The sequence below is a fragment of the Lasioglossum baleicum genome, chromosome 7 (genome assembly GCF_051020765.1).
Source record: "Lasioglossum baleicum chromosome 7, iyLasBale1, whole genome shotgun sequence".
NCBI classification, from domain to species: Eukaryota; Metazoa; Arthropoda; class Insecta; order Hymenoptera; family Halictidae; genus Lasioglossum; species Lasioglossum baleicum.
The window spans coordinates 14,892,788-14,917,780 of record NC_134935.1 but is presented as its reverse complement, the minus strand read 5'-3'; the positions used below and the strand labels follow the sequence as shown (position 1 = coordinate 14,917,780).

General features: G+C 39.7%; 5 protein-coding genes across 6 annotated transcripts in view; 2 read left to right on the top strand and 3 right to left on the bottom strand.

The window, feature by feature from the left end:
* The window catches only part of LOC143210937 (uncharacterized), a 28,028-nt gene extending 13,646 nt beyond the window's left edge, over positions 1 to 14,382 (top strand). The window contains exons 2-5 of the mRNA XM_076428251.1: positions 4,809 to 4,970; positions 7,240 to 7,477; positions 8,182 to 8,475; positions 9,101 to 14,382. Of these exons, the coding sequence (XP_076284366.1) occupies positions 4,809 to 4,970; positions 7,240 to 7,477; positions 8,182 to 8,475; positions 9,101 to 9,315 (909 nt within the window). The 3' untranslated portion in view covers positions 9,316 to 14,382. The remainder of the gene's footprint in view (positions 1 to 4,808; positions 4,971 to 7,239; positions 7,478 to 8,181; positions 8,476 to 9,100) is intronic.
* Positions 14,383 to 16,126: 1,744 nt separating this feature from the next.
* LOC143210957 (cytochrome c oxidase assembly factor 5) lies at positions 16,127 to 16,805 on the bottom strand. Its single transcript, XM_076428309.1, has 3 exons — positions 16,670 to 16,805; positions 16,410 to 16,511; positions 16,127 to 16,328 (listed from the first exon to the last, which is right to left on the bottom strand). Exons 1-3 carry the CDS (start codon positions 16,775 to 16,777, stop codon positions 16,287 to 16,289), a joined length of 252 nt encoding a protein of 83 aa, XP_076284424.1. The 5' UTR covers positions 16,778 to 16,805; the 3' UTR covers positions 16,127 to 16,286.
* A 110-nt stretch (positions 16,806 to 16,915) lies between these two features.
* On the top strand, positions 16,916 to 19,955 carry LOC143210951 (lysM and putative peptidoglycan-binding domain-containing protein 4). Of its 2 annotated transcripts, XM_076428296.1 has the most exons (4): positions 16,916 to 17,057; positions 17,245 to 17,455; positions 17,962 to 18,105; positions 18,350 to 19,955. In XM_076428296.1, the coding sequence occupies exons 1-4, from the start codon at positions 17,026 to 17,028 to the stop codon at positions 18,419 to 18,421; spliced, it is 459 nt and encodes a 152-aa protein (XP_076284411.1). In that variant the 5' UTR covers positions 16,916 to 17,025; the 3' UTR covers positions 18,422 to 19,955. The 2 variants fall into 2 exon arrangements, with proteins under 2 accessions (XP_076284411.1, XP_076284410.1); XM_076428295.1 differs by having other exon boundaries at positions 17,962 to 19,955.
* Positions 19,835 to 21,633, bottom strand: Rps11 (ribosomal protein S11). Its single transcript, XM_076428308.1, has 5 exons — positions 21,494 to 21,633; positions 21,089 to 21,214; positions 20,805 to 21,010; positions 20,164 to 20,312; positions 19,835 to 19,966 (listed from the first exon to the last, which is right to left on the bottom strand). Exons 1-4 carry the CDS (start codon positions 21,503 to 21,505, stop codon positions 20,189 to 20,191), a joined length of 468 nt encoding a protein of 155 aa, XP_076284423.1. The 5' UTR covers positions 21,506 to 21,633; the 3' UTR covers positions 19,835 to 19,966; positions 20,164 to 20,188.
* Positions 21,634 to 21,763: 130 nt separating this feature from the next.
* Positions 21,764 to 24,945, bottom strand: LOC143210928 (uncharacterized). The gene is made up of 2 exons (XM_076428224.1): positions 23,395 to 24,945; positions 21,764 to 23,319 (listed from the first exon to the last, which is right to left on the bottom strand). The coding sequence occupies exons 1-2, from the start codon at positions 24,460 to 24,462 to the stop codon at positions 22,207 to 22,209; spliced, it is 2,181 nt and encodes a 726-aa protein (XP_076284339.1). The 5' UTR covers positions 24,463 to 24,945; the 3' UTR covers positions 21,764 to 22,206.
* Positions 24,946 to 24,993: the final 48 nt, after the last annotated feature.

Below are 24,993 nucleotides of genomic sequence, written 5' to 3'. Positions count from 1 at the left end.
AAAAAGAGCGCAAGAGCCAGAAAACGACACTTTCGACTGACAAAAATTTCGAATTCTACCGGGTCTCTCGACGACCATAATTCTCGAGGCTCAGAGCAATCATCTACGGCAATGTTCCGAAGGTCGTCCGACTGGAGATTATACCTTGTACCCCACATCCCTGCACGCTATCGACGAGCGTCTCGCCACGAGGAACACGACCGGACACTCGGACGATATTTCAGCAGGAAGCTCAGGGGGATGCACACGTACGGTTGCACAGGGGTGCGACGAGAGGGTTTGCATCGACGAAATTATGGCGGAAACAAGGGGGTGGGAGGTACGGAGTCGGCCGCATAAAGTTACACCTACGCCGAATCGGCACGCAAACTCGCCATCTTATTGCACGCCAACGTGGATCCAGCGACGTACCATAAATTTCCTGCCCGGCGGACGACTATGCTCGATATCCGACGGTCGTCGTGCCCATTCCGGACCCACGATTGATCCTAAATTCCTACTGATTCGGCCCCCCTTCCCTTGTCATTTGCTATGGATTCGTTTAAGAGCAGGCAATTTATAAAATTTTGCCGTTGATGATTCGGGAGAAGGGTCTTTTAAAGGTGGAGCAAGGTTGAGGGTGAAGTTGAGGTTGATCTTGAACTTTTGAGGAACTTCTCAGGGTCTAGTTAGGGTATTTGGGAGGTTGAATGAAAAGGTCGCAATAATTAGAATGGTTATCTTTGAAATGAATATAGACATTTCTTTTATTTTTGTTCCATTCTGTTTATTACGTAGACATTTTTTATTGCTGTTCTATTTATTCTATTCAGTATGTATATTATTATATGGACGTTTTCATTTCTGTTCAGTTCTATTTATTATATTATACAGACATTTCTATTTCTGTTCAATAGGGATGGGATCAAGTTCCTCGCAAACAGGTTCGAACTTTGATTGAATTCGAACTCTCTACAGGGTGTCCCAAAATTCGTGAACTTCCCGAAAGGGGGAAGTTCTTGTCTCACTTCCTGAGACCATTTGAAGCGACATTTTCCTTTGCAAGAATGTTATCCGCGGCTTTGTTTAGGAGTTATTAACGAAAATCACTGATTGGTCCGTGTTTTTCGTTAATAACTCCTAAACAAAGCCGCGGATAACATTTTTGCAAAGGAAAATGTCGCTTGAAATGGTCTCAGGAACCACCCCCTTTCGGGATTTTCACGAATTTTGGGACACCCTGTATAAGACCAGTATTTTGTGAAATACTAAAGAAATGAAGCAATAATACAGTTACGGAGAGCACACTATAGCAAAGTGGCTCAAATTAACACAAGTGAAGCAGTTAAAAAAAAATAAAACAGTACATTTCATGATAGGGAACGGTCAGAGTATCGAATTTCCCGTGGTCGGACCGTTTTAGGCCATCGTGCAGCAACATTGTTAAACTTTTACAACGGCACTCGTTCGAATGTAAGGACGGTTCCCGTGGAACGTAAAGCGAGCTGCCATCTGTCAGGCCGACTTTTACAGCATCAGCAGGATGCGAGAGTGCAACGTGAATGCAGCGAGGGGTGCATCGTGTAGCATCCACCCCCGACACGGTATCGCCGCAAATGTAAATATATCCGGAGCCACAGAAATCTGCTCGCTCCTGCGAACAGCATGCGACAGACTTCTAAAGCATAGCAAAAAACAGGACGGGAAATTAGAGTGGAAATTATTCCACGCGTCGTGGAAAGACATCTTCGAGTTTCAGAATCACGAAATATAATCCGATGTCGCTTTGAAGCCGCGTACTGTCTCCGGCTGACGCTCCCGCTGATAGGACTGTCGCTCTGACATTTTCGGGATCTCCTGTTGCTCGGCGACGAGAATCTTCGGATAAATCTCGAGGTGGCTTTGGGCACGGCACTGATAAACCGAAGATCTTTGCGCAGATTCCCGGTATTGTAATTAATACACTGCGGATCTTCATGCAGAATAATTGTCTTTTTCTTTAACATTTCTTTAACGATTTTAATACAGTGAAGTCGCGTTTACTGTCCGCGATCGGATACGCGATCACTGTCCAATGCCTACCCACTTCACTGTCATGCTGTCCTTTTTTACAAAGTCCTAACTAGACTGCGGATATTTATGCATTTATGAAGAAATTGGTTGGGTGAAATATCAAACAGTAAAGGATTAGAAAAATTTAAGAATATCGTAACATTGTTTTTAATATAAGAAAGTCATTAAGGGATGAAATCAATTTTTATTTTATTCCTGCTTCGCACAATCAATGCAGAACATTTTTATTTTGCATAAAGATCCGCAGTCTAGTCATAACAATATAAACTCAACATTTGGAATTTACTGCTTCATCCAAAAATGTTGAGCAACAACATCCCTTCGGGATTCCACCTGTCACGTCATCCAACAATATTTGTAAAAAATGTGCGGGATAAAAATGGAGGTTTCAAGCTTTGAAATACGACCAAGTTCATTATTCTACGTTTCATGCTTGCAAAATTACTTCAATCATTTGGAAGCTAGGATCCGGTCGCAGAGCCATAACTAAGGGTCAGAATGGACCCGGACACTCATCGAATTACCATAAAACCTCGAGCAAGCTCGACTCCGCCGGCTTTACGACGCTCCGCGACCAAAGTCGTCACGCTTCGCCGAAATGTCAAGAACAGTAACCGGCGTTTGCGTGTCGCCATAAATCACAGACAGGTGACGTCGAAACAGTCCAGGGAACAATGAAAGGAACCACGTTAACCTACATAACGGCGTGGCTGTATCGACTTCGAAATTCACTTGTTACTCAAGGGTGCAGTTCCTCCTACCTGAACTGCACTCGCGATTAAAAATGCAACAAGCTCCGGTGGTGGTCGAAAAATCGGTAAATACGAGGCGGGCCGCAAACGTCGGAGGCCCTGTTTACGTTCGGCAGTAAAGGAACACGTTAGTCTCGACCGTACGTAGCATGAGTGAAGCCTAGCATGAACATTCTATGTACCACGTTTACGATGGAAACCGAACTTAGGCTACCGCGCAACGTTTATGCTATTGGGTTGGCAAGAAAGTAATTTCGGTATTTTGAGGTGAAATAAAAAGTGAGTTAAAACACCGAAATTACTTTCTTGCTAACCCAATATTAACCCTTTGCACTCGGAGCTATTTTAACTAGAAAATTCAACATTTCTTCCGACCTACAACACTTCCATTCCCTATGATTTTTCAAATTCTATGGATGCGAAATTGGTATAACAGCTAAATGTTTAGAAATTTGTTTAGATACCGACACATTTAATAATGTAAACAATATATTGAATAGTGGTACAGCAATTTTTAGTGGCGCCTAAAGATTTTTTATTTTACAATTATTGAAATTGTAAAGGTGTTTTCATGGTAATTAATTGATTGAATACATTTTTTATTCCAGTATATGTATTATAATAAAAATCGCACAGGATCTACATTAATTTAATCTTGTTATTTTTATAATACAATTCACATCAGCCACTTTTGATGATGGTTTAGTGTTAATGTTCGCGATCCACGCGCGACGGGACCTGCAATTAGATTTTTCTTCGACTTCTGTTTTGCACTATGAGTTTGCCTGTTAACTGCAAATGCATGTTTTTATTGGACGCTTGGAATGGTTCGAGGAATTGGTGCTCTTAGCGAAATTTGTTGTTCGGAAGCAATGTCTTAGCATGCTTCTGTGCTTTTTCTCCGTGGGCTTTTTTAATCATCCGTTAATCTGTTAACCCAGAGAGCTGCGGTGCGTCTATCCTTTCGTCTAATAAGATTTGTGACGTTCCGAGAGAAACGTTTTATTGTACGCAGTCTGAGTTATCTGTCCATTGGGAATAATTTTTGCAGTAGTTGCTCTGAAAGAATTTGTTATCTGTTCGAACTTATGCGTGTCCCATGTAGGAATAAAGTACCCACGAAATTTTTATGGGAAGAAATGGTACTTACAATTTAAATGGTCTTTAAATTGTGTTCCAATACAACTGGTATTTTAGGCTAAATATTTTTTTAGAGCACAACAATTTTACATTGTTTCATAAAGATGACAAGAATGTTCTCATTTAGATTTTTAGCGATTTTTATTGTTATACACTACTGTGCAAAAGAAAGAAGCACCCAGTATAATTATAAGATATAACTACAAACAATATCTTTATGCAGAAATTGTATAGTACAATGATTGATTTATTGTAAATTAAAATTGAAAGCTAAAAATTCGGATATTTACTCATATTTCTTCTTCTCTATTACTTTCTATTACTTTTTGCCATTTTCAAGGTAACTTCTCGTGTTATTGAATAAACATATGAATAAATACCTTCATTTTGTCTTCAATATATTCTCAGAACTATTCCATTAAACAGCGGAATCCTTTCTCAAAACTTACTGTGTTCTTATTTGATTTTTTACGCTTTTCTATTAAATATGGCCGGGTGCTTCTTTCTTTTGCACGGTAGTGTATGTGCTCAAAGAAATAAATCTGTTAAAAAATGTACAATCTCGAGAACCGAGTTAGAAATTGTTTGAAAGATTTGAAATACTTTTTCATGAATTAATAAAACAGTTGGGCTACAATAAGAACGGTAGTTTCCTTTCGAGTGCAACAAAAGCGGGCTTATTGACGGATTATATCGCAGGATCGCTGGGTTAACAGGTTAATTGCAGCGGCGGCAAAAAGCCCCGGCTTCCGTCGTCGCGAACGGGCAATTTAGCGCCTCGAGTTCGCGGGGCTTTGAGCTTTGATTCGTCAAGATTCTAATTCGCCGAGTTAATTATATCCCGTGTTGTATGGTTCCGCACAGGTCTCCTTCAGCGGGAACCGGGCATCCGGAGCATACACGCCCCTGGTGGTTTCCGGGAACAGTCCTCCACGCGGCGAACCAATCTCCCTGGCCACCTTGGACCGAGACTGCTTCATCATCCCCCTCGCATCCCTCGAACGATTTTTACCGGCTGGAGTACCGGTACGTGTTACGAATCTCGAGGCCGATAACTATTTTCTAACAGTTAACTTAACACGCCGGGTCTGGACTTCCTACTCTGTAAGCTGCGAGAGAAGATGGTACATCAATCTCGTGGCCTGCGAAATGTGTTTGGGATGCTGGGAACGTAGAATTTTTTTAACGACGCTGGAACAACGAATAACAATTATGAAAATGTGTATGATCAACTTAGTGAGAACTTTTTGATCTATGATCAATGTGATCCAGTACATTCATTCCTTTAGACATGTTTTATAGTAAACTTAGCTAAAAATTTGGATAAACATGGTTTTATAAAACAATCTTAAATCTGCATAAACTACACATTTTTGTACATCATTATTAAATAGTAAAGCCTATACTATAAATCTCAATTAATGCATAAACTGAAATCTTTTGAAATTGTGACATGCGGCGTTCATCTTGGCAACCATAGATATTTCAACTTGAATTTTGTCGAAAAATTCTTAATTTAAAAGATATTTCAAGTTCAATGTCGTTGAAAGATCTCTTGAATTAATCATTTTTGGACATTAGCAAAAGGCTAGCAGAAATTCCTTTGTGCCATATTTTGTTTTATATTGTTCTACTGACGAGGATTGAAAATTGGTGTTCAGTGGACGCATCAACAATTCACATTGACCACGGTGCTTTTGGCTCGCGTATTTCTCGAAAAACATAGATTGTGTGACGTTTCGCGAACCGGGTCGCGAAATAACTATGTCGTCGCGGGTAATAATTTGATCGTTCGGAAAGTTTGTACGTAACGCGGAGGTACGTGGATCGAGAGCACACCTGCTAAAACCGGAACGCTCGAGTTATTGGCCTTAGTGTCTTCAGTGTAACCACGACCAGTTTGCGACCTTGTCGACCTGGCCTCGAACGCGCAAAAATAGATATGAAACCTGTGGCCGTCGTGTCGGAAAACAGAGGGACGCGTCGGCGTGACGGAAGTGACGGTGTACTAATCTTGACGGAAGTGTCCGTCAATCATGAACGAAATACTTCTTCGTTCCACTTCTTCACCTCGTCCCTAATTGTTCAACAGCAAAAACAAATTGTTCCATTGTTATTTCATTATTAGTACCACAGGAAGCACATTCGCGTAAAGTTCCAAATTGTTTTTAATCTCCAGAGAAAGTTGGACAGCTCCTATTATTTCATGTTGCTTGTGTTCGGGAAAATTCGCGAATAACTTTGTTCGCGGAACAGTAGCGGAAGGTATAAACAAAGCGCGCTGTTTCCTATTGTTGATCTTAGACATTGCTTTTATAGATTTTAAAAGCGTTAAGTCTTCCAATAATATTTGTTCTCGCCATCCTCGCTGGCCGCCATCTTGGAAAAGGAGCACCGTAGATGTTTCTAATAAAAACAATGTCGGCGGATTAATAAAAAGGAAGAGGGTGGATAATTTGATGGTGGGTTGAGTAAAAAATGATTCGAAGAATGCAGTAGGCTTAATCGATAATAAAATGAGGGAGTTGAGGGGGTAGACTCGTTTTTCCAGGATTGCGAGGGTGCGGGGTGCGTCTTCTCATTTCTCGATAATACAAAGATGGGGTTTTGCTGTAATCAAAAGCGCTAGATAAAAGATCAATCTAGGCCGCGATCGCCCTCAAAAATGTTATTTCTACGTTTACGAGGCGTAATTTGGAAGATCCTGCCAAATAATGCAAATTACGTACGTTACAATTGATGGGTAAACTTTTTTACTTTATCGGACTCAAAATTAGCACCTTCTTCCTACGAATTATGATATGTATTTGGTATGTAATCCAGTAGATTTGTACCCGGCGCGGATGCTGATCGAAGTTTTGATCCTCTAGGATCAATAGTTGAGGAGCTATGGGCGCTTAAAGTTGAGCATTTTCGACAGGTAAGGGCGCCGCCATATTGGTATTTAGTGACGACCGCGAACCTTTTTATGTTCCTTGCCGCATCTAGAGGTTCGAAACATCGATCTGCATCCGCGCCGGGTACAAATCTACTGGCTTACATACCAAATACATCAGAATTAGGAGAAAGGCACAAATTTTGAGTCCGGTAAAGTAAAGAGCAGCCAATTTGATCTTTTATCTAGCGCTTTTGACTGCTGAAACCCCCATCTTTGCATTATCAAGAAATGAGAAAGCGCATCCCGCACCCTTGTAATCCTGGAAGCGAGTCTACACCCTTAACAGGGACCAATCGATCATCTTCCACCATTAAGGATTTATTAAGAAAACTAACAGAGTGTTATAATTGGTTCCAGCACGCGCCAATCGCGGACAAGAAGAGGCCCGGCAGTCCCTTATCAGTCCTGGAAGTCGAGGATCCAAAGCAATGTGTACTGGCGCACTTCATGACGCCATTGGAGCCATTGGATCCCCTAATGGAGTCTCCAGTCTCTCGTCCGCTGGTCTTGCAACGGGACACAGCAGCAGAACTCGTCGCAGAAATAGCGCCATCAGCTTCGCAGAGCATTCTGCTCACGAACATGGAGAAAAATGGTAATTCGACCGCGACACTTTCTTCTTCTTCAGATCAGGGTTGACGGATCGTGGTGGTAACGCGAACAGTTGATAAATGCCGGGCAACAGTACCCGAAGACGACAGCTGAATTCCGTACACCTCGAGGTAACGACACGGAGACGAGCATAACACCTAACCCACCACCTGCTGCCATAAAGATAGATTTCTACCAATATGGCGTTCGCGAGGAAAAATTGCACCTGCAAAACTTTACCCCCTTCTTCGATTCCATTGGTATTCCGGTGTAGCGTTGTAGATCCGATAAGGGTATTCGTAAAAGTTAGAATTCGCCTGGTGCCATTTTATTGTGGGACATTTTGTAGGAACTACAATGTTTTATATTGGAAAAATATTTACAAGAAATTTGGAATTTTTACAACAAGTCTAATAATGTCTTACAGGATCCAGAAACAGAAAACAGGTGAAGGAGAGTATGAGGGTTGAAAATTAGGTGACAAGTAGCTTGAATTATTGTTATACACAAACTGTAGAAAATAACGAGTACAAATTCATGCGAGAATTTTCTTAATCATTCATCGAGTTCGTAAGAAGGTTGAAGCACAAAAATGGCGGCGAATAGATATGGAAAAATAGTGAATATATTTATGTGCACGTAATGGTTCGATGAATGGTAGTGAAGGTTGAATAAGTGATTTATTTGCGAATGGTATCATAATTTCAGCAGATTTCCCATTCATCACGTACTACCTAATAAACAAACAGAACACGGATCCCGTGGACTTTTACAACGAGGTGCAATGCGCCGCCCTGAGGAAGTTCGACCCTCGGGATCTTCGGTACGCGGCCAGTCACACCTTGGATTTGTTTAACGAGGTCGCAACGATCGCGAGGCCTCCATTGGAACCACCTGGTGTCAGACCACCGATTCCGTCCACCGGCTACATCGTCTCGATCTTCAAAGTTTTCGAGGGCGACGATGGCCTCAAGTTCGAACAAAACTGGCTCTACTGGACCGGTACTTCTTTTTTTTCCACTACTTCTACTATTTTAATTTCATTCTCAGATAATTTTAATTTCATTCTCAGATCATTTTAATTTCATTCTCAGATCATTTTAATTTCATTCTCTCAGATAATTTTATATTGTACATCAGGGCTGGGCAACTGGTGCTCCGAGAGTCGATGACGTAAAATCGGCTACCCGACAGGCCTCGCGCTGTCCGGTCGGGTGGGGGTAGTCGATTCTTCGTGATCGACTCTCGGAGCACCAGTTGCCCACGCCTGTTGTACGCCATTGGTACGTCTACTACTGATACTCCTTTTCTAATTTAATTCTCAGATTAATCATTTCATATACCATAGGTTTGGTCATTATCGAAATAAATTATTTGTTCTAAAGTTATCATCAAGATAATATTATCCTCTATTCGGCTACATGTTACGACTCTTAAGGGTTAACACTAACCAACACCGGTCACAATTATTGAAATAATAAAAATGATTTCATAAGGAGTCGCACAAAGTCTAAATGAAATCAATCTTGTCATTTCTATAAGGGAACATGTTCCAATTAGTGTTAAACAGTCACTTCCATTACACTCTTAAGGGGTAAATCAACCAGGATATGAATATCTGTTGCAGGAGCCCGCATGATGTACCGATACCTGCCAAAATCGGTGGGGCTGAGGCGTATCACGTTGCACAAATCGATGTCTCAGGGCGACAAGATGTACCTATTGATCTGCGAGTGCTCTCAACTGCAAGACAATCTATCAGCAGCGGCGATACTGTTGCCAGCACTACGAGCTCGATTATGCGGCTACACTGGCCTATACAGGCCATCGGTATGTTTCTGATTCGTCAAGAAACGCTGACGACGCGCACGATCCGGCGGCGTGCAGCCGGACAGAGCCACTCTCTAAGAGAACTCGAACAAGAGAAGATCTCTGATCAACATCGAGGCAACGACGGCTATCTTCGAGATCCAACGAGGATCTCCCTCTCTTCCGTAGAAGAGACGCCGCCGCGGATCGTTTTCTTGAAGAGGCAATCGTCGGCGATCGAGTCGAGTCAATCTCGAGCCTGATCTCGGGAGAAGGACTTTTCCAAACTCACAGAAAGAACAAATAGCTCGGTTAAATTTATATTTTAGGAAGCCAGCAGTTGAATTCTCGCGACATCTTTTTGTTTCAAGAATTGTGTCGAGAATGGCTGAACATAGAGAATCGGTATAACGAGCGGAAGTGAGATAATGAGTCGAGAAAAAATAAGTACGCGATAAAGGAATGTTCAGTAGTTGTTGTCTTATCTTTGTAATTGTAGTGCCAATCGATAGCCAAGATTTTTCCGATTAAAATGAGTCCAGACACGGCATAAATCGGACTACTTTTATCGATTTGACTGATCGGTCATGAGCCGCTACCCCCACTACCGCGCTCGCGCGAGACAGAGGGGAGTCTATGAAGAAGTGCAGTGCTCCATATTAAATCGGTAAACTTAGTCCGATTTACCTCGTGTTTGGACTCGTTTTAATCAGAGAGATCTCAGCTATCCATTGGTGTTGGAATCGTAAAGATAAGAGCACCATTGAAAATAAGATTGTCTTTGTTTAAAGTGGGAGAACGGGACTAACTCGCGTAAATTTAACCGAGCAGATTTTAGTTGAACGGAACCGAGCACTGCTGCGAGAGCAGTCGTTTACGAGGAGGGTCGTTTCGCCATCCCGTGAAACCGGTAATATCGGTCAGATACGATCAACTCGTTTCCGGTTTGATAAAGGTCACTTATTTTCATACACCAGCGTGTACTATCACGGTGTTAGGCCGGCCCGCGCTGCTTGCGACTTTTATCGAGGGTACAGAGCGCGCACGGACGCCGCGTTTTAAGTAGCGATCCTCTCGAAAATGGATCGATCATAATGATATGCGGCTTCCGGCGGCCAGCCAAGACGCTCTTCGTATACGCTTTAGGGAATATATTCTCTCAACGAATCTTGGTACGCTTCCGGGCTGCGCGACCCGTGTCTAGTTACGCCTCTGGCCAGTTTGTATTTTTCGACTTTGCATACTTCATCCGGACGTTCGAGCGGACGTTTATTGCAAAACGAGCGTGTTGCCCCGCTCGATACGAGGGACGCGCGCATCTGCAAAATCTGCATGCACACACGGGGGAGTACACACCGTACTGTTGGCGGCGTTTTGCCGATGCGGGGAACGATGGGATTAAAGAGTTATCGGTAATAGGCTGCCAGTTCCCTGCGATGGGAATTGGAGTTTTGTCTCTTGAGTCGTTTTCGCTTTGATACCCCTCTCTCTCTCTGTCTCTCGATGTGTTTGCAAACTCTTCCTCTATTTATTTCTTTTCTGTACATAGTATATTCGATTACTGTTCGCGTAAGCTCTATTCCGACTTTTACTCGCAGTCATCTTCTTTCCTACTCGTAGACTGCTCGACTACTCTTCAATTACTCCTCAAGTACTCTTCTCTTTCTGCTCAAATTTTGCTCGTTACTTACTGACGCTTCTCTTTCTATTTATAGTCTTTAATTTTCTACTCATAAACTTGACTCTCTCCTCTACTTGTACACTATTCGCCTTGTAGCCAAATAACTTTCATTCTCTACTCGAATTCAATTTTTAATCGACTCGAATACACTCTTTATTAATCATATCCTTCACTGTTCAATCTAACAGCTTTCTCTTTCTGTATCTATACATATTAATTTCTCCAAACTCAATCTCAATTAATTTTGGAATCAATCGTAATCACTTCTTTTCCATCCCTCAACCGACCGCTCTTTAAAATCATCTGCCCCGCTTCGCCAGATAATAGAACAAATACGAGCCTCGCAAGAACAGTAGAGTGCCAAACACAAACGCGTTTCCGTATCTCGAATTATTCGGGGATTATTAAGTATTTATTATTAAGCCGGCAGTACGCTCATACACAGACACACGCGCGCCTACAGAGACGCAGAACTTTTATTACTTATCGACGACTTATCGATTAAATCGCTGACTACATATCATATACTCGATAAACTGTGATATTCGAACGATTGACGTAATATATCACATGGACGATGGCGTTATCTTTTCTCTTTCATTTTATCTCCGCATTCGAACGAATAGAGCACACCTGGGAAATTGGTGTTCCGAAAGCCGGGACATGGAATCGGCTACCCCCACCCGGCCGGCCAGCGCGACTCCTGCTCGGATCTGTCCAAACCGGAGACCGGAACGCGATAGTGGGGGTAGCCCCGGTTCTACGTGATCGACTGTTGGACCACCAATTGCAGGGCGTGGAATAGAGGATCCTTTTCGAGGACAATAGTCTGCGAGAAAACAATTTTAGGCGGAACCGGACGCTCTCGACGGTTTTTTAGTGGCTACGTCGGAGGACGCTCTGCAATTTAATCCGAAACTTTTATCGATTAACATTTCACACCGTTTGATATTACATATCCTTGCCTGGATCGACGACGCGAGTAGGTTCTGAGTGCATAAGATGCAATGGCAGCGGACGATTTAGTAGACTCGAGGGTTAAACGGCGATTCTGTTTGATCGAAACTGTTCTGTACTACTGAAGGGTCGACAGAATTGTATGAACATCTTTTGTTGATGGACGTGTCTGATCATTTGCTTACTGTTTCTACTTTGTGTCAATGCTCACAGTAATGTGATGTTGCTGGATAGCAACTCTTCATGGGGAACTCATTTTTCAGTATTGGTATTAGCGACTCAAAGTGAAAACTTAACCCTTTGCACTCGAGGACTTTTTCGCTCGGGCGAACTAGCAACTCGAGACGATTTTGGCTATATGTATTAGGCGTGTTTTACAGGTACATACTTTAAAATGATTTTATACTCGACCAAACGTATACAAATAATAAAATTTCAATAATTTATTTATTTCTACGTTTTACAAAACAAAATCTGTTAAATATTACTCTCTGTAATTGGCTTTTGTTTTTTGATATTTTACAAAACAATCTCCAAGATGCATCCTCGGTTTGTCAGGGCACGTATCACAATAATTTGAGGTTTCACGTCTACCCCCAGGCGTACTTCGGTCAGAGCAGACCTTGCAACCCCTCTTTACCCCTTTCAGAACAACATGGAGCTTTCCATGGAAATGATGTATAGCATGTCAAAAAAAATATATATTTTTGGCGCGTGATATTGGATAAACAACAATTTTCTTGAAATTGTGCAAGTTTAACGATTTTTTTCATGGTTAAAAAACGTTGGTACCATAAACTCTCTATTTTCCCGACATTCTACAATGTTTCAGCATCAATTTAAAAAATAATCATCGCTCTATCTCATTTCTATCGAAAGTTTTTTGATTTTTATTTTTATCGATCTTTTTATCGATGAAATTTTAAATAAATTCGTCATTTTTATTTTCATCAATTAAAGATCTACAAAAACATTTTATTAGGAATGAAAAGGAATTTTCTCTGAAGAACGAAGGACAAGAACATCTTTTAACCCTTGATACCGCGCGCGGCAGGATCGTCCGCAGGATCGAAGGGACAAGTCTCTCCCGTCTTTTTTCGCGGGGAAAGCTTAATAAACAAAAAAAAATCTCTCTTAGGTGCCCGGTAGACGTATCTAGGAAGAGGGCGAGTAGAGTGAATTGGCATTCGTAGTACAAACCGAGAAAATCTCGAGGAAGCAGAAAGAAAAAACAGTAACGAAGTCGAGTAAGAGGAAGAATCAAAAAAACATAGTGGAAAAAACGTATAGTCAATATACGCTTGTTGCATACCAGACAATAGCTAGGACGATTGCGCAGGCGCGATCGGTAAAAAGAACGTAGATTTTTAAGGACACCACCTCCATCGACGGCGTATACTTACAATACGTCCCGTTCGTAACTCGCTGAAACAAAAACGTGGAACAAGAGACGCTCTTAAGTATAAGACGACGAATAATAACGCACGAATCGGTGTCGTGCCAGCGATTGCTCCTGATCTCCATTTAAAATCGTGAAAAAAAAATGAATTTGAACGAATTAAAAATTGAGTGAAAACCGAAAGATCGGGAGAATCACGATTAACGCGCTGATTGTCGAACCATGGTCCCAAAAATGGCCACCAAAAATCAAAGTATGTAATAAATAATGAAACTAAAAGCGGAAACTGTAAGGTTGACAACAGCTGTCGGTACCAACGATTACGAAGTTGGCAAAGCGAACCGATTGTCATTTGTTTTTGAGTAAGCTTACGACCCGGTCTTAAAAAACATCAAATCTATCACGGTGATTACTTCTTCAGTCCTCTCGTATCTTTTAAATCCTTGCAAAATGAATCTTGAAACATCGTCTCGGTTGAATGAAAATAATTCAGTCGCTATGTCCAATACTTTTCAATCACGAACATTTCACAGCTGGTCGATGCGTTAATTGTTGCAAAATCGCTGGCAGGGGGCCGCCGTAAACTAGGGGGAGCGAAAAACCAAAGAATTTCTGATGAATGTAAACTCGCGAATTTACTGTGATCCCACGTGTATCGCAGCGGATAATAAATAAAGAAAAAAAAACGATACACGATTTGTTCTGTGTGCGATTGGTCGCGGCACGAAGAACTCCTAGGATATTTGGAAGTATGATTGGGGGTCTGTCCACTTTTGAGAAGAGAGTACGCCGTTCGGGTAAACGTGTTCTTCGCCTGCACAAGTTTTGTCTACGTGAGCACCTTTTTCTGCTCCGCGTAGAGGAGTACGTCTGTTCAGGGTAAACTTTACTTTGCGGACGCCTGGATCGGATCCAGAACGGAAGATCCTTTTGCGGATCGTTGGTCCCGCGGGACCAGATCGGATCAATGCGATGACAGATTGGTACTCCGTGATTACAATAGGTTTATTATATCATGTACAACGAATACGATGAAGTTAATAATAAATCACTTCTAATATTACCATGTGGCAATTCTTATTTACTCCTTCGAGCCAATTAGCGTCATTACTCGTAGACCAATTACGCAATCCTATTTTTCTGTCTCACGTTCGGTGGGCTCTAGGCGGCTCTAGAGCAGTGATGGCATCGAAACGGTGCCATGTACTCTCCTCCTTTTCCCCTTCCACTATCCTATTCCACCACCATGCGCACACTCCAACGTCCCCCACTTTGGCCGTAGACCACGATGCCCGCGCCGTAGACTGGTCTGATCATCATCTCATCGTGATTCCCTCCATATGGTATTATATCGAAGGAGGTGGCACGAAAATTCAGTAGTACAAGTCAACGGCAAGTCAGACGGCCGAAAAATTTTCGAAAATTCAGTAGTGAAACTCAACCACAAGTCAGACGGTCGAAAAATCACCCATGAGGTAAATACTATTGACAATGTGTTTTTTTTTGTTCAGTGGTATCCCCTGCATGCCTATTCTTTGGATCTATGGGTTCTTTTCCTTCAGGCTCTGTAACAGAAAGAACAAATTCATTAATTTCAATCGACCAAACGTCAAAGACTACATCCGAATTAATAGGAGAAATAAATAATTTACTTTGAATATAAACTTTATTTCTATTGCACGATGAAATATAAATAATGAATTCGTCTCAATTCAATGGATCGTCGTAATACAAGAGGAAATTATGGCGAGAGGCAATGACACGATTCGAGAAGTTTAAATCTGTGAGAAATACTTAATTCACTCAATCACAGAATTAATTTTGAAAATAATGATAATCCAAACAAATAATCATGATACCTATCGAGAGGATGAAACAAGAAAACGGTACTCACCATATAACGGTCACTGTATTGCGTTGTACACTTGTATACTTTCTGCGTCCCGGTAACAAATGACGCGGGGTTGACGCGGTCACTCACACGCAAACTCACGTCCGCTCATTTTCACTTTCATTATACTAATGACACCGCGGCCGAACCCTTAGGCCCGCGAGGGTCGCAGGTACGGTGCGGCGGTGGGGCGGCTACCCTCGCGAATATTTTTCATTGGTGGACAGGGGGGGGGTGGGAGACCGGACAGGGTCCCCGACGATCGGCGATTATCCCCGAATTGGGACAGGGACGGAGGGAAGGGTAGGCGATTGTTCCATCGCCCCGTCAATTAAATATGGCAGGGGCCTTGCGCATAATTGGAAACGCGGGTTTATGCATATAAGTACCTGGCACGAAAAAATCCCTTCGAGACATCTCGTTCCAAGTACTGTCCCACTAAGGGACCAATAGACCAGATACTAGTGACGTCATGATCCGTACTATAGGCATGCAGCTTGTGTTTGAAAAATATAAAAAACCGCGATCTCCAGCTTTTAGAAAATGCGCACGTTTTTAAGGGAAATTTTCAAGCCAATTGTAGTATCTATTCCTATTGGAATTTTCGAACGTTTGTGGGCTCGAATTAAAGGTAGAGAATCGCACTTTATGAGCAGAGCATTTGGGTTTAAGAGAAAACAAGATGCAACAAGTTTGCACCATTTTCCCAAATGTTTCCGAAATAATGCATAAATATACTTGTATACCTTGCTTTTAAGTTAAGCATAAAATTTTGAATAATGCAATAAAAACATTTACAATAGATAGAAATAGAAACAGTACAAATATTTTACAATGTTGAATGGAAAGAAATAAAGTTCAATATAAACTATGTAGCGTAAGGTTGTTAACAGTATCTTGTCGGTGCTCTCTGGTTCTATTAAAGTCATAACATTTATATTTACATTTTATTCTTACACTATGTATTGAAAAGAATTTTATGTACAGAGCAGCGAAGACATCAATGTACAACGCAGATACAAGAATATAATCTAACTTAGAATGGAAAATACACAACCTGAAAAGTCTTTATATTTTTATTCGCCTTTCGGTCCTCTAAATCTCCTTCTTCCGTCGATCTGAAACACATACATATATGAAAATCTATATTCTCGTCTATGTCATACATAAAGACAATTATTACTGAATGATATAATTACAATTGAATGTTTGCATTCGAAAAACGTTTGATGCAGAGCATAGCATTCGTCAGGCACAGTGCCGTCTTTTTTCCTGAGACATTCTCTGGGCGTGAGTTTATGCTGCAACAGAGTATGTACTTAGTCAGGTAGGTAACAACCTAAACATCAGTTCCAATTATTCAAGTAATCATTTCGGTACAATCTTATCTTATAAACAGCATGACAGACGATCATGGGAGGTTAAAATAACTGCTAATGAATAGCATATAATTCCTTACGATTCGACAGCAATCACTTTCCAGCAAACACATCTTCAAGTTTGCGCGAAGGGATGCGCATCTTGATTTGTCTTTCAATTGTTCGCCATCGCTCGAATATCGCATCATCTTGAATGATATATCGTGTTGAGACCAGTTGAGACTTTCTTGCGAAACTGTTGTGGTGGTTATGTTTCATTCGTTTCGCAGAAGTTAACCTAACTTCGTTATCGTAATATTACACACAACACATGAACACATATGGTCGGTGAAGGGCAGTTGTGTTCGGTGAATGATCGAGTTAAGATCTAGACAGTCATCGTCTCTTGAGATGTAATGTTTTGTCGGATAACATTTATGGAGACTGATCAACAATCATGATGGATACCGAGAGACAAAAAAGTACAAGGTAACTGACAGCTTCGGCTGTCTTTTTGATGACGTTTGACAGCTCGCATATTTAATGTTTCGATTTTAATTATTTCGTTTTCGTAAAGTTCAGTTTCATTTCAATTTTCATAAAATGTAATTCTTTTTGATGGTATGTGTTATGTCGATCTTATTTCTGATGATCACCCATGCTGTCATTTTTTCAGACAAATGGCTTATCAACGTGGAAATCAGAGGGAAGGTTCCCCGCATTATGTGTTTTTATATTCGGACGACGAAGCCAGCGAAGAAGAAGACAGCATTCCTCTGCAACCACGGAACAAGACTTCGTCGTTGCCACGAAAGGTGGAAGTGATCAATGTTCAGTTGAAGCCTGAGGATACTTTGCAAGCTGTGGCGCTGAGATACAGATGCACGGTAATGCCCAGTGAATGTTCAATAGATTATTAGTCAAAGTTAAGGGGTAGACTTTCATTTCTAGAACTGCAAGGGTGCGGGATGTGCCTTCTCATTTCTTGATAATGCAAGGATGGTTCGCGGAGGTGTTAATACTGTTTGATGCACAGGGAAACCATCGAGTTCGATACAGGGGGTTTCTCAGTAGTCAAAAGCGCTAGATGAAAGATCAATCTAGACCGCAAACGAGCTCAAAAGTACTATTTTTACGTTTACGAGGCGTAATTTACATTATTTGGCAGCCTAATTTGTATTATTTGGAAGCATAAAGCTGCGATAGGATCGTAAACGTAAAAATAGGACTTTCGAGGCCGATTGCGGCCTAGATTAATCTTTTATCTAGCGCTTTCGACTACTGAAAAACCCCATCTTTGCATTATTGAGAAATGAGAAGGCGCATCCCTTGCAACCTAGAAACAAGTCTACCCCCGTTAACGATAAATACGACTTTCCAATTATACTTTCAGATATCCGAATTGAAGAGGATCAATAAGATTCACAAGGAGAACGAAATCTATGCAAGACGCATCATAAAGGTGCCAGTTCAACCTTTCTCTCTGTTGACTGAGACTTTGATAGAGACTCAGACCGGACAAACCAGTCCGAGCGATGTAAGTATATCTGCTGATGAAGAAGCTAGAACCAATACATCTACGCAAGAGTCATTAGCAAATATAATCAACACTCCAGTTATAACTGAATCACCGAAAGCAGAGATTAACGCGATAATACTGAATTCAGTTTGCGAGCCCTTATCGACATACAATAATAGTAACAACTTAGATATTGTTAGTGCAGATACTGACCAATTGCTTGCCTCGTCAGAGAGTACATCAAATAACACCCGTTTAACAGATACATTTAAATGTTCTGGGGATGACTGCGGATTATCTTGGACACACCTCCTCGGGTTTTCCCTGTTCTTAGGTTTAGCAGGGCCCATCTTGTACCTGCTCTTATGTACAACAGTATTTTCACCTAAGGACCATTCGGTTTCAAATCATTAGCAATAGTCTAAGAAAAATAATGCTATTGCATGAATGCTGGATTACGTATGAATGTAAAATGTGAACCTAGAATCTCTGCCTATTAACACTAGCCATTACATGACTGGTAAGGACTTAGAAACGACATTTTAAGATATTATTTTCCTATATTAATAATACACCAACGCGATACATTTATTACTGAATAATATACATAAGTTATATGACGCATAAGTTGACAGTTGAAGTGCCTTTGTGAGTATCTGATGTGTAATATTAATATTAACAGGTCTGTGAATAGTAACATGTGTGTGAATATATACAGGGTGTCTTATAATGCATGGTACAATATTATAGCTGGAAACAAGATGAAAATCAAGAATAACGAAATTGCGTGGGAGGCTTCGTTTTCAAGAAAATAAAATTTAAATATCAGTTGAGTACACTATCAACTTGAGCATGATGTTCCAATTCGATACGAGTCGGGAATAATCGTATTCTGATAGTAAACAAGCCTTGTATTGGGTTGGCAAATAAGTTCGTTCGGTTTTTGTGATTTATTCCAATGTAAAAATCCGAACGAACTTATTTGCCAACCCAATACATACCATGCACAAACACGGTCGCAACAGTATTTTGTAGTTACATCCATGATACCGGTTATTTATTAAGGACGCGCGTATTCGACTGATATTTAAATTTAATTTTCTTGAAAACGAAGCCTCCCACGCAATTCTGTTATTCTTGATTTTCGTCTTATTTTCAGCCATAAAATCGACCTGACCTAATTTGTACCACGAATTATGAGACACCCTGTATAAACACACACATATGTATAATATTGTTATTCCGCGCGTTATATAAATTATCATTTAATGGAGCAATTGCCAAAGATGTTCCCATTGGCAGTTGAGCTGCTCACAAGGATTTTGTATAGAAGGAAATGGAACTTTTTTTAAGTTTTCTCGAAGATACGTGATATTAAGCGATTTTTAATCTCCCTTTATTGTAACAACACTACGAATTAGTATATATTATTACTTGTGATGAATTCGTACATTTTATATGATTAATATTGTTGCTTCAAGTACAAACAATTATTAAAAATTGAACGAAGCATCTTCCTCTGCGGTGACATTTTGATGTAATTATAACAACGCGTATTTTATTCAATATGGCTTTCGACGTTATGTAAAGTGAACTTTTGATAATATTTTCTTGTTGAACTCTATGAGAAATATATTTTTTAACACTGAAGTCTGTCTCGCTTAATATATCCTCTAACAATATCTAATAATTTGGTAACGATACGGTTTTCTCAGGTTTTAGTTATTTAATGCCCAATGCGATAAAATGTGTTCTATTCTTTTATTGACTCTTATACGTCATAAGTTACAAAATCGAAATGTTCATTGATGTTTCTCTTGCAACTTTCACCAATCTGATGTTACCTTCCTCTGCCAATTTGTAATCATTCCAAGATCTTCTGCAATTAATCAAGCAAATAAAGCATAAGTAACTTCATCTATAAATGCTTGCAAAATATCGTTAAGTTAGCTATGTTCAGAGTACAAATATTATATGTCGTTCAGCCTAATCAATTCAGAAGACCGTCGTTAGTTTCATCATTTTATACTTCGTTAATGCTAAATGTTAATTCTAATGTTTTTATGTGCTACTGACCCCATTGATTGTATTTTCTACAAACTTAGAACTTCTTGAAACTTTTCTTCGATCCAGTTCCCTTGGATACCTTCAGAACATTAAATCTGACAGTTTTACTGAGGGGTCTGCATTCTCCAATTGTGACAACATCTCCTATTTCCACGTCCCTGCAATACAAAACAAACATAATAAATATAAAGAAACATTACTGACGAAACAACGAATATCGAAATAAATCTTTAATCAGTAGACGAAGTTACTTCAATTTTTTTCTTCAGAAGACCGTCGTCATTATCATCATGTGTACAAATAATTGTAAGCTACATGAAATAGTACCATCGACTAGGTATAAGGATAGACCTATCATCTACTGTATCTTTGCAGCCCACTTTTGTGGGATCACATAACCCCATTACAATTTTAATTTCACACGATTTAGACGAGCTTATGCCAGAATCTTCATGTCACAAATAAATGAATAAGTCTACTTCTGTTCTGAATCGTTGTTTCACGTGCTGGATCGCTTCGTTTGCATGTAAATAGGCGAAATAAAAATGGTAATGGGATTACGTGATCCCACAAAAGTGGGCTGCAAAAATAAATTGAAACAATAGGTTTATCCTTATACCTCATCGGTGGTAGTATACAGTAATACTAACCTGAAGCAAGGACTGAGATGAACACTCATATTGCGATGTCGTTTTTCAAAACGATTGTACTTTCTGATATAATGCAGGTAATCCCTACGTATGACGATGGTCCTCTGCATTTTCATCTTTTGTACAACACCGGTAAGAATGCGTCCTCTGATGGAGATGTTACCAGTGAAGGGACATTTTTTGTCAATGTAAGTTCCTTCGATAGCCTAAAAATCAACATTGAACATTTAAATCGTGCTACGATTTCTTTTAGACGTTTTTTAAATAAATAAAAAGATACGTACCTCACGAGGTGTTTTGAATCCCAGACCGACATTTCGGCTGTATCTCATAGGCTTCCTTCTCTTGGGGCCCAGACCTTTCTTCCGGTTAAGAAAGATCGTGGGCTGTTTTTGGAACGAACGCTCGGTCTATAAACACAAATTGCATTTCTAAATTTCATTATTCTTCCTCGATCGCACGAACTGCGTTATTATTATTAGACGCGTGGACTGTTTAGACAACCGAACCACGTGCAACGTACGCACAAAAAGGCATAACCTTTTCAGAAAAGTCTCAAATAACGAATTCTTTTTTCTCATTGGTGACTATTACGTTTGTGACGATCACTCGAATACAAATATTTAAAAAATAACAAAGTTAAATAAGAAAAAATGTACATATTGTAGTTGTTAACATCGGATACGTACCTGATCAGCCATCTTGCCCTACTGAAAGAGCGATCGGCACCGGAAAGGCAACTCACGTCATTTTGTTTGTTCGAACTGTTCAGTTCGAACTTCGATCCTGCAGAATTGCCAACATGATGATAGCTAGGCAAAGTAAGACGTTCTTCGACCAATAGCGACAATGCATGTGATCGCATAAAAATAGCTGATCTCGTAATTGGCGTAATCTTCTTATCTTATTTGTCAAATTTTAACGATTTTGAAAAGATAAGTAATATATATACGATAGTGAAGAAACTTGAAATATATCATATAGTGTATATAGCGGTATATAGTCATATAGTGTAACTGTACATATTACCATTACCTCTCTGATATTACATAATTTACAATTTACATATAAAGTATTTACATGCAAGTGCACCGTTTTATGCCCGTGCGCACTCTAGCGGTCGCCAGAGAAATACGACCTAAATATCACACATTTCGAAACAGCTTGATTTTTCGATGAACTTACAACTTCGTACAGCGAAGAAGCAATATTTTTTGATAATTTTTGTGTTAAAATATTCTCTGTATTATTCCGCATCTTCGTACAGAGCCCTTTTTTTACAATTTGGCTCTTGACACTTAATAAACAACAATAGGTTTCTCTAAAAGAAAGTTTATTCTGTACACTTTTTCCAAAAATATATATGTATGTATAATGCAATATAATACAATATATATTCATCCTAAGGTTTACAATCAACTAATAAAATTCTTAAATCTTTATCGCTTAGGTAACTAAATATTTTCTCGGTACAAAGAAGCGGTAATTTGGGAAGACTTTTTAATAACTTATCCCTAACTTGTTTCAGTAACTCTTCCCTTAGTATCCCCCTTCTAAATCGACTACCTATCATATTAGCATATATTGGAAATTTTGTCTTGTAATCGTCTGATTTTAAAGCCTGTACTATACTTTTATTTTTTGCAAATTGACTTGTACTTTTTGTCAAGATATCGTAAACAGAAACATAGCTATTATCAATCTTCTCGCTCTTCATGATTTCTATTTCTGCTTCACATCCGTTTATAAAATTATTAATTTCATGATCATTACTAATCCACAGCAAATTTCTATCACTCACATGTAAACCAGCAGTTTTCATCTTAGCTATGTGCTGCTTAAGTAGCTTAGTAGTTGGAGAATCGTTCGTATGACACAAGTTTCCATCATTATCCCTAATGTAATGATAATCATCACTATCCAAATTGTAATGATAATCATCATCCTCATCACCCTCATCATTATCATCGCTGTCAACATCTTCAAAAAACTTACCATACTCAAGTGGTGTATGATTCCTTTCACTTACAATGTTGACATCAGAACCATATTCTAGAAGGGTTTTAACAGTCTCTACGTGTCCTCCTCTAGAAGCAAAATGAAGTGCTGTTCTACCATATATATCTCTAGAGTCAACTTCAGCACCACATTTTAATAGATTCTCAATAATTTTCGAATGACCTCCCAGAGCAGCAGCATGAAGAGGTTTTATAATTTCTTCATCTCTGGGATCACATTCTGCACCATATTTTAGCAAGATTTCCACAATGTCTTCATAATTTTTTTGACTAGCAGCACAAAGTGTTGTTATACCACTTTCAGTTGCGGCATTAACATTAGCCCCCTTACTTAGAAGCAGTTCAGCAATATCATGGTTACAGCGCCGATGAAAGATCAATTCTTCACGGTCCATTTTGCAAAACTTCAATCTACGTTCATCCTCCCCACAATATAGAACAGTACAATGTAATGCTGTCATTTGATATGATCCGCTACCATTAACATCAGCACCATGCTGCAAAAAGCATTCAACAATTTCCAGATTATCAGTCTGAACAGCAATATTTAGTAAATAAGCATTATGTTTTACATGAACTCCATTAATTAAAAGCAGTTTGGTGATTTCTGTAGCACTATTTTCAATAGCGTACTGTATTGGAGATAGGTCCATAAATCCCCGACCTACTTCCACATTAACATCAGCTCCATATTTTATCAACAGTTTGACCATTTCTACTTGATTGCTTTTGACTGCAATATGTAGCGGAGTAAGCTTTTGTCCAAATATTGAGTGTTCAATCATGTTAACATCAGCTCCATAGAGTAACAATAGTTTGGCCATTTTCATTTGGTTGCTTCTGACTGCACTATGTAGAGGACTAAGACTTTCTCCAAATTTTGAGCTTCCTAACATGTTAACATCAGCACCATACTTCAATAAGTCTTTAACAATTTTCAGACTGCCATTCATAACAGCAGTACATAGTAAGTTAGGATCTTCTTTTGTATCAGCTCCATTGATTAAAAGCAGCTTGATCATTTCTGTAGCCTTATTTTGTATAGCATCAACTAATGGACTTGTTCCCTCACCATCTTTAATATTAACATCAGCTTCATAGTTTATCAATAGTTTGGTCATTTCAAGTTGATTGCTTTTGACTGCACTATGTAGAGGAGTAAGACTTTCTCCAAATTTTGAGCTTCCTAACATATCAACATCAGCACCATACTGTAATAGGTATTCGACAATTTTCAGACTTCCATTCATAACAGCAGTACATAGTAAGTTAGGATCTTCTTTTATATCAGCCCCATTACTTAAAAGCAGTTTGGTCATTTCTGTATCCCTATTTCCAATAGAGTAAACTAATGGAATTGTTCCCTCACTACCTTTATCATTAACATTAGCTCCATACTGTATTAATAGTTCAACCATTTCCACTTGTTTGCTTTTGACTGCACTATGTAGAGGAGTAAGACTTTCTCCAAATCTTGGCCTTTCTAACATGTTAACATCAGCACCATACTTCAATAAGTCTTCAACATTTTTCAAATATCCTTTCTCAACTGCAACATTCAGTAAACCAGGATTATCAACATCTTCAGGGTTTACTATAAGACCAAGTTGCAGAAGAGTCTTAACTATCTTTTCACGCATTTTTCCTCTGCAGAATACTGTGGTTTTAAGAGAGTTTCTGTTGCTTTGATTATTAATATTAGGACAGTACAATAGCTGCGATATTGGTGCAAGATTTTACGCCTGTGCAGCCAGATCAGTGTTCCGATATCGTGCAGCATTTTTCGTACGATGGATGGCCGCTAGAGGCGCTTGCAGCCTGTTGCAGCCTCAGTAACATAAGCTTCTCGATAAAATGGGGTACCTTGAGCACCCCGTAGAATTTGAAAAGATTTGTATGATTTGATTCTGAAAAATGAATGTATAAGATAGGATACGTAGGATACGTTCTGCAGTCTTTTGTCCGGAACAAATCGTTTCGGTACATTCCCGCTGATTCCCGCCAATACAACTGCCTCAGGGCTCTGCTGTCTCATCATACATATTTATGTATATTTAGAGTAATTTAGATACGTTACTATTTTGGCCGCGCGTACGCGTGAAATCTTGCACAATATCTCGCCACTGATTATAACAGGAGTTTCGCCTCTATTACTACTTTTCGTTAGTAGC

What these genes read in the sequence shown, in the direction of transcription:
- LOC143210957 (XM_076428309.1), bottom strand. Translation starts at nt 16,777, where the DNA reads ATGATGCGATATTCGAGCGATGGCGAACAATTGAAAGACAAATCAAGA. An exon ending in AAAGTGATTGCTGTCGAATC is followed by an intron (nt 16,512 to 16,669) that starts GTAAGGAATTAT and finishes ACTCTGTTGCAG; the next exon opens with CATAAACTCACGCCCAGAGA. An exon ending in TCGAATGCAAACATTCAATT is followed by an intron (nt 16,329 to 16,409) that starts GTAATTATATCA and finishes TATGTGTTTCAG; the next exon opens with ATCGACGGAAGAAGGAGATT.
- LOC143210951 (XM_076428295.1), top strand. Translation starts at nt 17,026, where the DNA reads ATGATGGATACCGAGAGACAAAAAAGTACAAG. An exon ending in GAGAGACAAAAAAGTACAAG is followed by an intron (nt 17,058 to 17,244) that starts GTAACTGACAGC and finishes TCATTTTTTCAG; the next exon opens with ACAAATGGCTTATCAACGTG. An exon ending in CGCTGAGATACAGATGCACG is followed by an intron (nt 17,456 to 17,961) that starts GTAATGCCCAGT and finishes TTATACTTTCAG; the next exon opens with ATATCCGAATTGAAGAGGAT.
- Rps11 (XM_076428308.1), bottom strand. An exon ending in GATTCAAAACACCTCGTGAG is followed by an intron (nt 21,011 to 21,088) that starts GTACGTATCTTT and finishes GTTGATTTTTAG; the next exon opens with GCTATCGAAGGAACTTACAT. An exon ending in CATCTCAGTCCTTGCTTCAG is followed by an intron (nt 20,313 to 20,804) that starts GTTAGTATTACT and finishes TTTGTATTGCAG; the next exon opens with GGACGTGGAAATAGGAGATG.
- LOC143210928 (XM_076428224.1), bottom strand. Translation starts at nt 24,462, where the DNA reads ATGCGTGAAAAGATAGTTAAGACTCTTCTGCAACTTGGTCTTATAGTA. An exon ending in TTTTAATTAATGGAGTTCAT is followed by an intron (nt 23,320 to 23,394) that starts GTAAAACATAAT and finishes TGCTTTTTGCAG; the next exon opens with CATGGTGCTGATGTTAATGG.